The sequence below is a fragment of the Anabrus simplex genome, chromosome 1, assembly GCF_040414725.1.
Source record: "Anabrus simplex isolate iqAnaSimp1 chromosome 1, ASM4041472v1, whole genome shotgun sequence".
NCBI lineage: Eukaryota > Metazoa > Arthropoda > Insecta > Orthoptera > Tettigoniidae > Anabrus > Anabrus simplex.
Genome location: NC_090265.1, coordinates 1,635,704,615 through 1,635,719,380, shown reverse-complemented (window position 1 = coordinate 1,635,719,380; position 14,766 = coordinate 1,635,704,615). Strand labels below are relative to the sequence as shown.

General features: G+C 41.1%; 1 protein-coding gene across 1 annotated transcript in view; it reads left to right on the top strand.

Annotated features, from left to right (window-relative positions):
- The window catches only part of LOC136858631 (myrosinase 1), an 81,263-nt gene extending 73,226 nt beyond the window's left edge, over positions 1–8,037 (top strand). Inside the window, exons 9-11 of the mRNA XM_067138333.2 lie at positions 1,984–2,118; positions 5,978–6,084; positions 7,755–8,037. Of these exons, the coding sequence (XP_066994434.2) occupies positions 1,984–2,118; positions 5,978–6,084; positions 7,755–7,875 (363 nt within the window). The 3' untranslated portion in view covers positions 7,876–8,037. The remainder of the gene's footprint in view (positions 1–1,983; positions 2,119–5,977; positions 6,085–7,754) is intronic.
- The last annotated feature ends 6,729 nt before the right edge of the window (positions 8,038–14,766 follow it).

The following is a 14,766-nucleotide window of genomic DNA, read 5'->3' as shown; positions in this document are numbered from 1 at the left end:
GGGCAAAACCAGCACTAAAAGAAGCGTAGTTTTTCTACCATTTAGGCACATCAACGATAATCTCCAAACAGTTCCTCAATAACCGTTAGATGGCATCAGAAGACAGACTTGCACAAACACGTATTTATACGTGATCGGCTGCAGAGCACCGTGCTTGGAAACACGTATTGATACGTGAGCGGACAGCATTGTGTTAACTCAAAGATCTTATTTTAACAACGACGTTCTGCAGCTCCTTCAGTCAGCTTCCGTAAAATCATGCGTCATGCAGAAATCTATACCTGTCTCTCTGAATAACCGAAATGAAATGAACTAATACGTATTGAACGTTGTATAAAGATGAACCTGTCAATCTAGCCTTTCTAGCATAAGTAAGGAAAACTCGGATTATCCTATCCTAAGTAACATACATAAATAAACAACAACTAATCCTATCAATCCCTCATTTTCCCAATCATCTAATCATAAAGCAAAATGAAAATAAAATAAACATGCATTATTCTCGTATCCGAATCTATCATAGTAACCAAATTAAACAAACACATGCCGTCAGGCTTACTTTACATGAAAATTAAAAATTCTATCTACACTGCCCTAGTACCTTAACATAACTTACATATCATGCCATAAATAACACATGCGCCTTACTGTATTTACATGACGACTCTCGAGATACCAGGATAGCAGCTTACATCCCAGCTAATTTAGTGATCTACTCCATGTCAATCACAGCATTAACATGTGAGAATGCACTTCTTTCTTCTGCATGCATCGCCATCATCTTGCTGGAAAATACTCCACTGGAACACAGAAGACTATGGTTGACAATATCTTCGCTGCTTAATGCTACGAGCCGAAATACCCTTTCTCTTTACAAGATCAGCTAAACACACTGATATAATTATAATACACTTCACTTAAAGGGTGAGATTACAGTTTTAAAAGCAGCACACGGTTCGCTACGGAAGTTCTCCGCGAAACGCGCCCGTCACGAAGTAGTGAAACAATAGCACGTCTGCACTACACTTGCTACACATCGGTCACTAAGCACCGTCTTTATATATTGAAAGTAAACTCTGCCAAAATATACTATTCCATTTACTCAAGAACAGTAAAATCTTCCAACTGCACAATTTAAAATATCATTTAGAACCAGATACTGTTACTGGAATCACGATCACCAATTCAGAGTTTTTGCTTCCGCACTATCCAAGCATTTAACACAGAGTGACGCTCTTCAGAGCTTGGGTTACTGAGGAGGCTTCGGTGACGCCATATTAATACTGGGGTTCCCGGGTGTCTGAACCAACCACCAATCAGAAAATTCGTCGTATATGATGACACAATATTATTTGTGATATATTTACAAAACACAGCTCAAACACTAGCAAATCGCTTCCACCAATTTTTATATTACTTTTCCAAATATATCTGACTTCTGAAACTGTAGAAAACCGATTACTGACAGAAACTGACTTTAGCAACTGAGCACGTTGGTCATTTTGGAATTAAGATTTGGCGCGGTGTAGCCTCCATGTTTCCCAAGTCCTTAATTTCCATTGGCTGAAATATATTGCTTAGTCAGCATCTACTACACGTGTCGATCCTTGCCAGCGCTTGGTTACGCCATCCTTTCTCACGGTCATACGGAAATATGAAGCAATGTCCAGCGACTCACTGTCTTGCTCAACATCCGGTATCAACTATCTTGGGATACGATGTTTTAACATGTTAGACTGTAACTTTTATGAATAAATTTTACATATTGGGTCAAATAATATTCGAATTATTATTATGGGCCGGCAGGATACGGCTCATCATATCCCTTGGCTTTAATTGGAAGATAATGATGAAGAGGTCCAACCTCGAAAAAGAAAGGGAGGAGGAACGCAGGGCGAGAAGATTATGCGTTAGAATCCATATGAGTCATTTGACATTTTTTGAAAGTTTTTTGTTTTTCATCACAATGCCTTGTGTTCACAGGTTGTGCCCTGGGGTCTACGAAAGGCGATCAACTGGGTAGACAAGGAGTACAACGGTCCCACAATTTTCATCACAGAGACCGGATTCACCGACCTCGGGACCCTGGACGATCAAGGCCGTATCAATTACTTCACAGTAAGTAATCGTTTTCATTTCATAAATAATGAGAACTGAATGGTGATGATCAAGTACTCGGTTAAGTACTGTGTCTAAGATCGTAAATATAAGGAATCCAAAAGTGGTTTCTTTACATCTGCCTGCATATAGTTCTCGGTTCTCCACTTGGAGAATAGATCGTCGCAGACACTAAGATTCAACCTACCTGGGAGAACTTTCGAAGAGTAGGTACATTGAAAGATATCCTTATCATTTTGAAGCAACTAAAACACTTCGTACCATCATCATATAAATCATCGACAAGTTTAAAGAACAGTCTTTTTCCTAAACGATTTCTGAACGCAGGCACTTCCTTTTGTTCTTTTCGACAGTAAGAAGAGCAACAAAGGACATCTGAAGTGATTTCAACTAAGTTGGAAATTTCTCGTACATCACTCGTGATAAATTATTGCAATCACTAATTCCTCCTCCTTTACAACAATATTTGCCACAATTTCTCCTCTTTACTTCCAACTTTATCTTTACTCATTTTGAAAACTCCATTGAAGCTTATTTGTCTACTAATATCATTCCATGCCCTCTCTCCGCTGACAGCTCGAAACATACCTCTTAGTCGACCAGTTCGTCTTCTTACTCCAAAATCTTCCCAACCCAAATCAAAATTTGTTAACATTTTCGTAACGCTCCCTGAACAAATCGTGCTGCTTTCCTTTGCGTCTTTTACTCTGACACCGATTCCGATCGCCGCTACCTGTCACCAAGCGCGGAGTGGCCTCAAAACCATGCATAAATACATTCAAACGCGAACTCCAACACATCACAATTCAAAATAAAGGTACCCAGGTGTTTAGAGCCCTGATTACCAAGACAACCCTAACACAGCGTAACGAAACTATCTTTCACAATGCGTGTGAGAAAGTGACTAATAATCCAGTACCACCCCTCCTCCGCGGTTTTCCACTCAAAACAAAGAAAAGAGCACCCAGGCAGCCAAGGATTAGAGAAAAGGGAAAGAATCCTAACCCCAAACCTAAGATATAATATTAACAACCAACGAGGCAGTTGATAGTGCAGTGCTACAACTGTCAGCGGCTACAACCCCATCCATATCGCATCCAGTTGTTGGCACCCAGTGAGGTGCAACAGATGTGGCACCAACCACCACTATACAAATTGCGAGGTTCCCCAAAAAGAGAAGCCCACTTGCTCCAACTATAAGGGGAGCCACGTAGCCTCCTATAGTGGTTGACGTTTATCCAGGCGGCAATCAGCAAAAAACAATCAATACTAAGCAAACGATAAAAGAGTCGATATATACGGTACTCAATCTACGGAATATGCGTCTCAAACCACCAAAGTAACCCCTCAAACAGGTGAACGATGAGCTCCATCATGTACAAGAATTCAATAATAATAATAATAATAATAATAATAATAATAATAATAATAATAATAATAATAATAATAATAATACCCCCAGTGAATGAAGCAACAGTCCCGAAGGGCCTTGACGTAACAAGCGACCGCTATTCAGCCAAAAGGCCAACAAATTACGCGGTGTCATGTGGTCGGCACGACGAGTCTTCTCGCCCGTTATTCTTGGCTTTCTAGAACGGAACCGCCAACTCACCGTCAGATAGCTCCTCAATTGTAATCACGTAGACTGAGTGGACCTCGAACCAGGCCTCAGATTTAGGTAAAAATCCCTGACCTGGCTGGAAATCGAATCCGGGGCCTCCAGGTAAGAAGCAGGCACGCTACCTCAACACCGCGGGTCCGGTATAATAATAATAATAATAATAATAATAGTAATAATAATAATAATAATAATAATAATAATAATAATAATAATAAAAAGGAGATCTGGAGAACATCCTGAAGGAAGAACGAAAGATTATGAAGAAAATTAATCGGGAGGATGTGGGTTCGGATCCCAAGGGTGTCCGGTTGGCCATTTTTGTTCTGTACTCAACATCTCTTCAACACGTACTAAATGTACGTAACACGACCCAATAGGTTGAAAGTCGGTTTCGATTACAATGCGGTCGTGAAAATTCATTATTCATTATGAGGAAAATTATTTGCCCAGAAAGAACGGAATACTGATAACGAACGAAATCCTGTCAAGCATAAGAGGAACTGTCCTATCTGGCGGCAAACATTTGAAAAGGAAGATTAAAATTATATGGACACATTCAAAGACTCCCAGTGACAAGGCTTACATACAAGATCATGACATACACCGGGAATCTGAAGAGCATACGATGGGTCCAACAAGTCAAAAAGACCTGGAGTAAGCGCAGACACAAACATCAGAAATATTATACAAGAATATGTTCATTTAAGAGGTAAACAGATGAATAGTGCAGCCAGAGAATGAAGTTCCGAAGAGACCAGGAGCCAAGTGAACTGAAGAAAGGAAGAGAGCCCACGGACAAAAAGTGAGAGTTCTGTGGAAGATTACAAACCACAATCACAAAAATACTGCGTGATCCAACAGGATCCATTCGCACATGATATTTGTACTGTGATTTCCGTGGATCAGAGAGGGGAAGGAAGCATGAGGGATGAATGGAAGCACAAAGCCAAAAGTAAAGTTTAAGAAAACCTATTAAAATTTAGGAAATTTATGTTTTCTTTCTTTTCAACAGAATGGACTTTAAGTATCGGAATAACAATTTGGTAGACAATATAGTTGTTGAGCTGGAAGGTCATACAACAAGAACAAGAGCCCAAGGTTCAGTAAAATTACAAAGTCACGATGTCCAAGCACCAAAGGAGAGCTCGTCAGCTCCATAACAATGGGAGCTCGGAAGCTCTGAGATAATTCACAAGAAAGTTATTTACATCATACGAGCACGGAAACTCATACACTTACAGAATAATTAAATCGTATATGCTGTTAATATTGTACAGTTTAGAAACAGGGATTGTTAAATACCCGTTAGGAAGGAAGCCATCGCTTCTGACACACTTTACCATCTGGGTCTCGGGCCTTGCTGAGTGTATTATGTTTATGCAATACAATCCGTTTGCCGATCATTGTTTATGCTCTGTTCCTAAACAATATTTTATGTTGGCCTACAGTATTTCTATGAGCACAGGTAGTAGTCAAAAGAGTATTTAGTTATCACAAGTCAAAATAATTAATTTTGTTTCTTACGCATAACCTAATGAAATGAATATAATTAAACATATTTACTTAGCACATGGCGTTTTGAATACGAAATAATTTATTATGTTTCCTCACACAATAAAACTGTTAATAGATTGTATCTTGTATTAGAGCTCACACTCCGCTCCCTTACCTGCCTGCGCTGGAGCACTGTTCATTTTGCCGAACTGTGCCCGCCTTTGTATTAGACCACACTTTAGATTTGAAGTATCTTCCAGTCAATCAGATGAGGTTGATTTAGAAAAGAGGTCAGTTTATGCACCTGCATTTCAGTATTTCAGAAATCCTTACCACACTTGATAATATCAGAGTCATGACTGTTCATAGGCACTCTGGTTACAATCCCAAGATTTGTTTCTAACTTTTTAAATATGTTAGGAGTACCAAAATCTGTTTGTTTAGATTGAACTATTTTGGCCATTAAGGGATCAGTTCAAATACTTAGGAACCATTCGTACGGCAGTTATTATATTTTCCCTTTTTAGGTGAACGCCACTTTCGAATTCAATTTTCAATCAATTTGCACTTGAAATGTAATTTTATAAGTCTTACCCGTGCACTGATTTACTTAAAACTATCTCAGTATTTTTTAAATTATACATTCAAATATTAATTTGTATACTTTGTCACAATACGAAACCCACGACTGTGTGAAAAACAAATAAATAAAGTAATATTACTCTGAAACATCTGCTTTTACAGAGTCACTTGGCTGAAGTTCTGAAGGCAATCCATGAAGATGGCCGTAACGTGGTGGGATATACGGTCTGGAACTTGATGGACGATTTCGAGTGGCTCAGAGGATACTCGTAAGTGCTGTTAGAGATTACCTTTATAACACATAGATTATGAAATTAATAATACAATCATTATTTCTTTCTAGGTTGTTCGAAATATTCTGACTACTGCACGATCAATCTGCAGTTATTTTCTCTGCTAAGGAAGTTCCTTTCTCGTGTTAACCCCTACTATACTAATTAGTATTTTGTTGATCAAGAGCGGACTCAAGGTATATCCCTGAAGTATCCGTATTATAGCCCGCCTGGTAGTCATGTCCGTTAAGGCGTCAAATCTGTATGGTCTGATACCGTAATTTGTTGGCTCGAGTCCCGTAGGTGGAAAAAAATATCACCATCAGACTGTTGGCCGGCAGAGTACGAGAGGTAGTACCGGGCGAGTTGGCCGTGAGGTTAGGGGCGCTAAACTGTGAGTTTGCATCCGGGAGATAGTGGGTTTGAACCCCACTGTCGGTAGCCCTGAAGATGGTTTTCACATCAGGCAAATGCTAGGGCTGTACCTTAATTAAGGCCACGGCCGCTTCCTTCCCACTCCTAGACCTTTCCCATTCCATCGTCACCATAAGACCTATCTCTGTCGGTGTTACGTAAAAATATAATTCCTCTGGTTCAACAGACTGGGTATTTTTGATTGTCTTAAAAGAAATATTCATCTGCATGCAACACACACATATATTTTACAAGTTGCTTTATGTTGCTCCGATACAGATTATGTCTTATGGCGATGATGGGATAGGAAAGGCCCAGGAGTGGGAAGGAAGCGGCCGTGGCCTTAATTAAGATACAGCCCCATCATTGCCCTGGAGTGAAAGAGGGAAACCACGGAAAACCATTTTCATGTCTGTCGACGGTAGGGTTCGAATTCACTACCTCCCGGATGCAAGCTCACAGCTGCGTACCCCTAACCGCACGGCCAACTCACCCGGTATGCAAAATATCACTCTACCAACCATCATTAAGAATTGGCGAAGACATCTCCCCATGTAGTATTGGCGTCAGGAAGGGCATCTGGCCATAAATCTAGTCCAAGACCCACACACACATATTGCTCTCGCGATCCCGTCAGGGGAAGAAGGAGGTAGAAAGAAGTTTATTTATTCTAAGAAAGTGATAAATCAGTTTTCAGATCAGTTTGTTGCGAAGGTGGTGGTTTTGTTTACAGAAGAACAAGTGGGTAACCAGCATCTCCTAACAGAGGGTGGAAAGGGAAGAGTACCAATTCTGCGCAGAGGGAGGGTATCGGCAGAAGAAAGAGAAGGGCTACGAAAGGCATTAAAAGGAAAGATTCCCTAACTCTCACAAGTCTAATACCAACCAGATCGGAAGACCGAGGGACGTCGGATAGGATATATTAAAGTTAGCAATAAGGCACAAGCATGTGGAAGCAATACCAAACTCAACTAGGGCACCCGTTGTCGCCAACCACGCTACCTAGTTGAGAGCCTGTGGGGGTTTGAACTCGTTCTGAAAGGTAATTCTTTCACAAAATGTAGATCAGCTTGTGTGTATTGTGTAGCCAAGAAATGTCTATGACAAGTGTGCCTTCCTGTCGGTCATCCTTGTACTCGGAGTTAAACCTTTCTAGCCAATCGCATTGCATTGCCATTCAGTAGAGTGCCAATGTGAGGATTTACCGTTAATTGGAAAAGAAAGTAAACTTCTTTTTTTATTCATTGTTTCAGAGAAAGGTTTGGTTTACACTACGTGAACTTCAGCGACCCAGCGCGGCCCAGGACAGCCAAAGCTTCTTCTCGGGTGATGAAGGAGATCTTTCACACCCGGCAACTACCAGAGGAGAAGTAACGTGGGAGGATCTAAGATATTACATATATTGTAATGTTAGCGTAAAAAAAATACCAACATTTAAAATTACAAGTATGAAATTGATTTAAGTGAAAGTCATCCCATCCGCAATTTGTCGTCGAAACCCGTCCTTAACCTGAAAAATAAATTAATACTGGACAATCTATCGATAAATAAATTTATTTTTCTACCCAGGCTGGTGAGACATGGGTGCTGATTAAGTGCTATCGAGGCAACTGGAGTTCAAATTTTTACATCCTTAATTATGTTACTGACTTTACCTCCCACTAAACTAGATTTTTATGATTTTCGGTAACGCTATTTTTACACATTTTATCAGGAAATCAAAGAGGAATTTGGAAAGGGAATAGCAACCCAGGGAGAGGAAATCAAAACCCTGATGTTTGCCGATGACATTGTTATTTTATCTGAGTCTGCAGACAATCTCAATAAATTGCTGAGTGCTATAAACACATTCTTGGAGCAGAAGTACAAGATGTAAATAAATAAATAAATAAATAAATAAATAAATAAATAAATAAATAAATAAAGAAAGAAAGAAAGAAAGAAAGAAAGAAAGAAAGAAAGAAAGAAAGAAAGAAATAAAGAAATCCAAAACAAAAATAGTGGAGAGCAGTCGAAACAAGTCACGTGACGCGGGAAATATTTGATTAGAAAATGAAGAATTTAAAGGAAGAGATGAATATTGTTACTTCGGTAGCAGAAGTAAAGGCTTAAAATGTAGACTAGCACAAGCAATGAAGGCCTTTCTTAAGATAAATTTGCTCACTTCGAATATTGTTGTACAGTAGCAATTTAAAATATGCTTTTGAAGACTTTCGTCTGGAGTGTGGCATTGTATGGAAGTGAAATATGGACGATAACTAGCTCAGAAGGATGATGTTGATGATGATGATGATGATGATGATGATGATGATGATGATGATGATGATGATGATGATGATGCTTGTTGTTTAAAGGGGCCTAACATCCAGGTCATCGGCCCCTAATGGTACGAAATAAAATAAGAAAAAGTTCAAAATCATACACTGCCCAAAATTTAGAAAAGTGTCATGAAGAAGGAATGGATAGACATGAACCCGAAAAAAAAAATCAAACAAAAAAAAACACAGTGGATCCGACTCAAAAAAGATCATAAATAATATTACTGACCACGGGACCACATCAAAAGCACAACCCTGAATCGAGGATGCTTGATGTCTAAGGGGGTCCAAACGCCAGGGCAAAGGCCCCTCAGAATGGTACTTATCGCTAGTAAGGTAGAACCATGGTATTTGTCATGTTGGGGTACTGATCAAAAAGCGAAGACTCACGGTGTTCCACACATGATGGTACTACACACAAATATTGTACGCCGTACAGGTAACGCAGACCTATGGTGTTCTCACACAATGACGCCACTCATAGCCAACGCAAACCGATGGGGTTCCTCACTTAGGTGTACTAATCACGGGCGCCGGTATTTCCGTGGTTTTCCTCACATAGTGGGAACTGATCACAGGCAACGCAGAACCACGGTGTCGCTCATATAGTGGTACTAATCACAGGCAACGCCCAGACTCGGGGTATTGCTCACATGGGTACGACTCAAGGGTACTGGAAACCCACAGTCCAGCCTCTTTACTGCTACTAATCACAAACCTATTTCGTACCGAATATAGTGGTACTACTCACAAGTACAGGCAACCCATGGTGTTCCCCGCGTGATGGTACGAATCAGAAGTAGTTTCATGGTTATAATTCAATCATCCCTTGGTCGCCCTTTTTAGTCGCCTCTCACGACAGGCAGGGGATACCGTGGGTGTATTATTCGTCTGCGTCCCCCACCAACAGGGGGTAAAGAGAGAGAGAAAAGAAGAAGAAAGGAGGGATCCGTCACTTCGAAAGATGAAGGAACGGACGAAGAAAGGCAAGGGCCACGAAGGGCGTGAAAATGAAAGACTCCCTAGGCCTCGAATGCTCTAATACCGTCGAGGTCGGAAAAGAACAAGAGTTGTCTAAGGGAGTTCGGACAGGATAGACGAAAGTGAGGAGCCAATCCACACTCCACACTCCCAAGTTGAGAGCCCCTTGGGCCCCTGTTAGTCGCCTCTTACGACAGGCAGGGGATACCGCGGGTGTATTCTACATGTGCGTCCCAGACCCGCAGGAGGTTAGCTCAGAAGGAAAGAGAATAGAAGCTTCTGAAATGTTATGTTACAGAAGAATGTTGAAGGTGAGATGGGTAGATACTGAATCGAACTGGTGAGAGGAGCACGATTTGTCAAAATGTGACCAGAAGAAGAGATAGGATGATGGGACAAATTTTAAGACACCCAGGACTTGTTCATTTAGTTTTTGAGGGAAATGTGGGTGGTAAGAATGGCTGGGGTGGAGCAAGGTATATGACAGACATATTATACAATAGCTATAGTATGTAGTAGTTAGGTAGAGATAAAAACGTTAGTACAGGTTAGGGTGGCATAGAGGGCTGCATCAAATCAGTCTATGGACTGATGACCCAAACAACAACATAGTTATTTACCTTCATTCCTGCAGGGTACTTTCTTTATATACAGGGCTGATAACGAAGTTTCTTTTTAACTCATATGCCACTTACAATCATCTACAATCACTACGGCGAATATTTCCTAAACGAGATGTGCAACTGATGTGCTGTTCTCGAAGGATGGAATTACATTGTCTTGTTCTAAATGGGAGCCGTTTTAAGACCTCTTCATTTCAGGTATATGATATGGACACAGGATCATTCTATTTATTCTAAGAAGTATGAAGCATCGAGCATTATGAACCTATGGTACCATATGTAATGCCACTCCCTTACTCTCAGCCTTTTCTTTTTGTATTACTCCATTCCTACGATATCACACTATGTGATGACTTATGTTTTCAAAAGTAGAACATGAAAAACATTAATAAATAATAAAATAATTCCACATAGGTGACATATCTCCTTAAAGGAGGATGCTAAGAACTTGCCTCTTCGAAAATGTAAATTGAACACTATAACCCTTATTTAGAAAACTGCCACATGTGTCTGTGAGTATGTGAGCGCTTCACGAATAATAATAGCGTTTCGCCTCCATAGAGGCCTGCTGCCTGTATTTCGACCTGACGCCCTACAGGCACCCTGCACGTTTGTGAGGATGCGGCCCTATTTAAGATGAATTATAATGTTCAAATGACTTAAATGTCCAAGCCACCTAGCCAGGGGAATTAACTTATGAAGGTTAAAATCCATGACCCGGTCGGGAATCGACCCGGAACCCCTTGGACCAAAGGCTAGCATACTAATCATTTGGCAATGGAGACATGTATTATTATTATTATTGTTATTGTTAACAAACACATTGCAATTGGGTAATGTCCCGGTGGCAATGATCACTTCCAGTAGTGTGATAATGAAGTAAAGTTAAAACATAATTACCCAACAACAACAACAAGACTACAATAAGCAACTCCATGGAAAGAAAATATTACAAGAAATACTACCAGTTTAATATTCTAAATCCAGCCTCATCATGTACAAATTCACACACAACTTCAGTATTTCCAGTGCTTAACACTACGGCTTACATGACAACATGAGCGAATGGCAGACTGGTAGAGTGGAAAAAGTGAGTGATCACATGAGTGATGGTGGTGATTATTGTTTTAAGAGGAAGTACAACTAGGCAACCATCCTCTATCTAATACTAATCAGAGAGAAAAAATGGAAGGGGTCCGACACTTCGAAAAATAAAGGTATCGGCCAAAGGAAGACAAGGGCCGCGAAGGGCATGAAAATGAAAGACTCCCTAGCCCTCGCAAACCTAATAGCTTCGGGGTCGGAAAAGAACAAGAGTTGACCAAGGGAGGTCGGATAGGATAGATGAAAGCGAGGAGCCTGGCACAAGTAAGTGGAAGTAATGCCAGGACTCAGCTAAGGGCCCCGTGGTCGCCAACCCACGCTCCAAAGTTCAGAGCCCCTGGGGCGATCACATGAGTGAGTGAATGTTTACATCTACAGGGTGTTCGGAAACAACGTGAACCGGCTAGAGGTTTGGTCTTACTGGTAAATAATTAGGAAGAAATATCCGATATCTCGCACCGTAGTCTTTCTATCAGCTGCTGAAGATAGCCAATCGCATCGCTTCGTGGGCGAATTCAAATGGAATTTGCGTGCCGGTGCTGCTAAAGCTGCACGTGGCTGAAGACCGGCTTGAGAGCACCAATGGAAAGAACTTTGCCAGCGGAGGGATTTGAACACGGACCTCCGAGCTGACAGGATCTCGCTACGCTACAGTGACACCAACTGTGTTTGATGCTGATGTCTCGTGATCGGAAGCTGCTAGGACGTCAGTCATTTACAGAAATGTTCGTTAAGGACACATGGTAGAGTTGGGAACAGAACTAACCACATGTTTTTTATGATAACACCTTATTCCTACCCTTTTACACATAGATCACTCAAATTTTCCACATGCACTGTATAGTTCTTTTTTAACCCAAAACAAAAAATATGGCATGATTAGAAATTCATTTACAGAAAAAATATTTTTAAATTTCATCTGTAAAATATTATTTTTTATGTAATTTTCTGTAACAGTGCACTTTGCGCAGAGGGAGCAAACAAACTTTAATACATATGATTTATAGATGTAGATGTACATACTAGGTGAGATATTATATTAATTTTCCTTAAAAATTGGTCATAAAAACATACTAAACCTGAACGACCATATTTTGATTTTTTGGTATTTAACATTTTCTTTGTGGTCTACATTGCACTTATTTTCAAGATATCTTTCACCTGTTATATAGCTACCATCCCTCTGGATACTCTCAACAAATATTACTTCAATTGGTTCAACGGTTTGAGAGAAAAGTGTACCTTTCGAGAAAAATGCATTTCTTAATCTGTTTACCCACCAGGGTTTTCAATCAAACACCACTGATCCGCATTTAGGGCAGTCGCCCACGTGGCAGATTCTTTCCTAGCCTTTTCTTAAACGATTTCAAAGAAATTAGAAATTCTAACTCCCCTTCCTATAAATGAATATTCGCCCCAATTTGACCTCTTGAATTCCAACTCTATCTTCATATTGTGATCTTTCCTTCTTTTAAAGACGCCACTCAAACTTATTCGTCTACTAATGCATTCCACGCCATCTCTCCGCTGACAGCTCGAAACATACCACTTAGTCGAGCAGCTCGTCTTCTTCCTCCCAATTCTTCTCAGCCCAAACTTTGTAACAATTTTGTAATGCTACTCTTTTGTCGGAAATCACCCAGAACAAATCGAGCTGATTTTCTTTGGATTTTTTCCAGTTCTTGAATCAAGTAATCCTGGTTAGGGTTCTATACACTGGAACCATACTCTAATTGGGGTCTTACCAGAGGTATGCCCTCTCCTTTACATCCTTACTACAACCCGTAGGACTCAGCGAAGGATCCCATCTCTACCGCCTCAAGGGCAGTGTCCTGGAGCGTCAGACTTTGGATCCGGGTATAGAACCGGGGAGGAGAACCAGTACCTCGCCGAGGCGGTCTCACCTCCTATGTTGAACGGTGGTCTTATGGAGGATGGGAAAATTGGAGGGGATAGCCAGGGAGGAGGGAAGAAAGCGGCCATGGCCTTAAGTTTGGTACCATCCCGGCATTTGCGTGGAGGAGAAGTGGGAAAGCACAGAAAACCATTTCGAGGATAGCTGAGCTACTCAGTTGACCTCCCGAGACTGAGTGGACTCCATTCGAGCCCTCTTACCACTTTTCAAATGTCGTGGCAGGGCCGGGAATCGAAGCCTGGCCTTCGGAGTTGGCAGCTGTCTCGCTAACCACTACACCATAGAGGCGGACTAGAGAAAAATACATTTTAAGTAATATTTTGAACATGATTTTTTTAAATGAATGTATAAATCGTGGCCTTTTTTGTTCTGGGTTAAAGAAGTTCTATATAATAGCCTACATGTGTAATATTTGAGTGTTCTATGTGTAATTTGGTGGGAATAAGGAGGCGTCATAAAAACATATATTGTTGTGGTTAGTTCTGTTCACGACTCTACCCTGCGTCCTTTGACAGGATCGCGCCATATCAAGTGCGCTACGGTGCCATCTTCTGAAACCCACCATATGTTTCTGTTTGACACTGATATCTCGTCATCGGTAGCTGTTAGGCGATCAGTCATTTACAGATTTGTTCGTTAAGCAACCATGTGGCATGCGTACAGTCGACTTGGACTCACATTGCAACGAAAGCCTCGTGCGGATTTAACAACACCGCCTCACAAAGCTGATTGGAATTCACCTCGAAGCGATCTGATAGGGGCTAACTTCAGCAGCTGATAAAAAGAAAACGGCACGGGTGATCGAATTATTTATCAGAATGACCAACACTGCAACGCTCATGTATCCGGCTCACGTTGTTTGCGATCACCACGACCGAGCGAGTTGCTGTGAACTCGCATTCGGGAGATGTTCGGTTCGAATCCGACCGTTGGCATCCCTGAATATGGTTTTCCGTGGTTTCTCATTTTCATACCAGAAAATGCTCGGGTTGTACCTAGACCTTTCTCATCCTTCCGTCGCCGAAGACCTTCGATGTGTAGTGCGACGTTAAACCATTTTCACCGACCACCCAGTATTTTTTACACATTATTTATTTATTTTTCTTTCTTTCGTAATCAGTTTACACCCCAGGGTTGTTTTTCCCTCGGACTCCGCGGGGGATCCCACCTCTACCACCTCAATGACAGTATCCTGTAACGTGAGATTTTAGGTCGGGGTATACAACAGGGAAGAAGGACCAGTACCTCGCCCAGGCGGCCTCACCTCCTATGCTGAACAAGGGCGTTGTGGAGGATGGGAATAGTGGAAGTGATAGACAAGGAT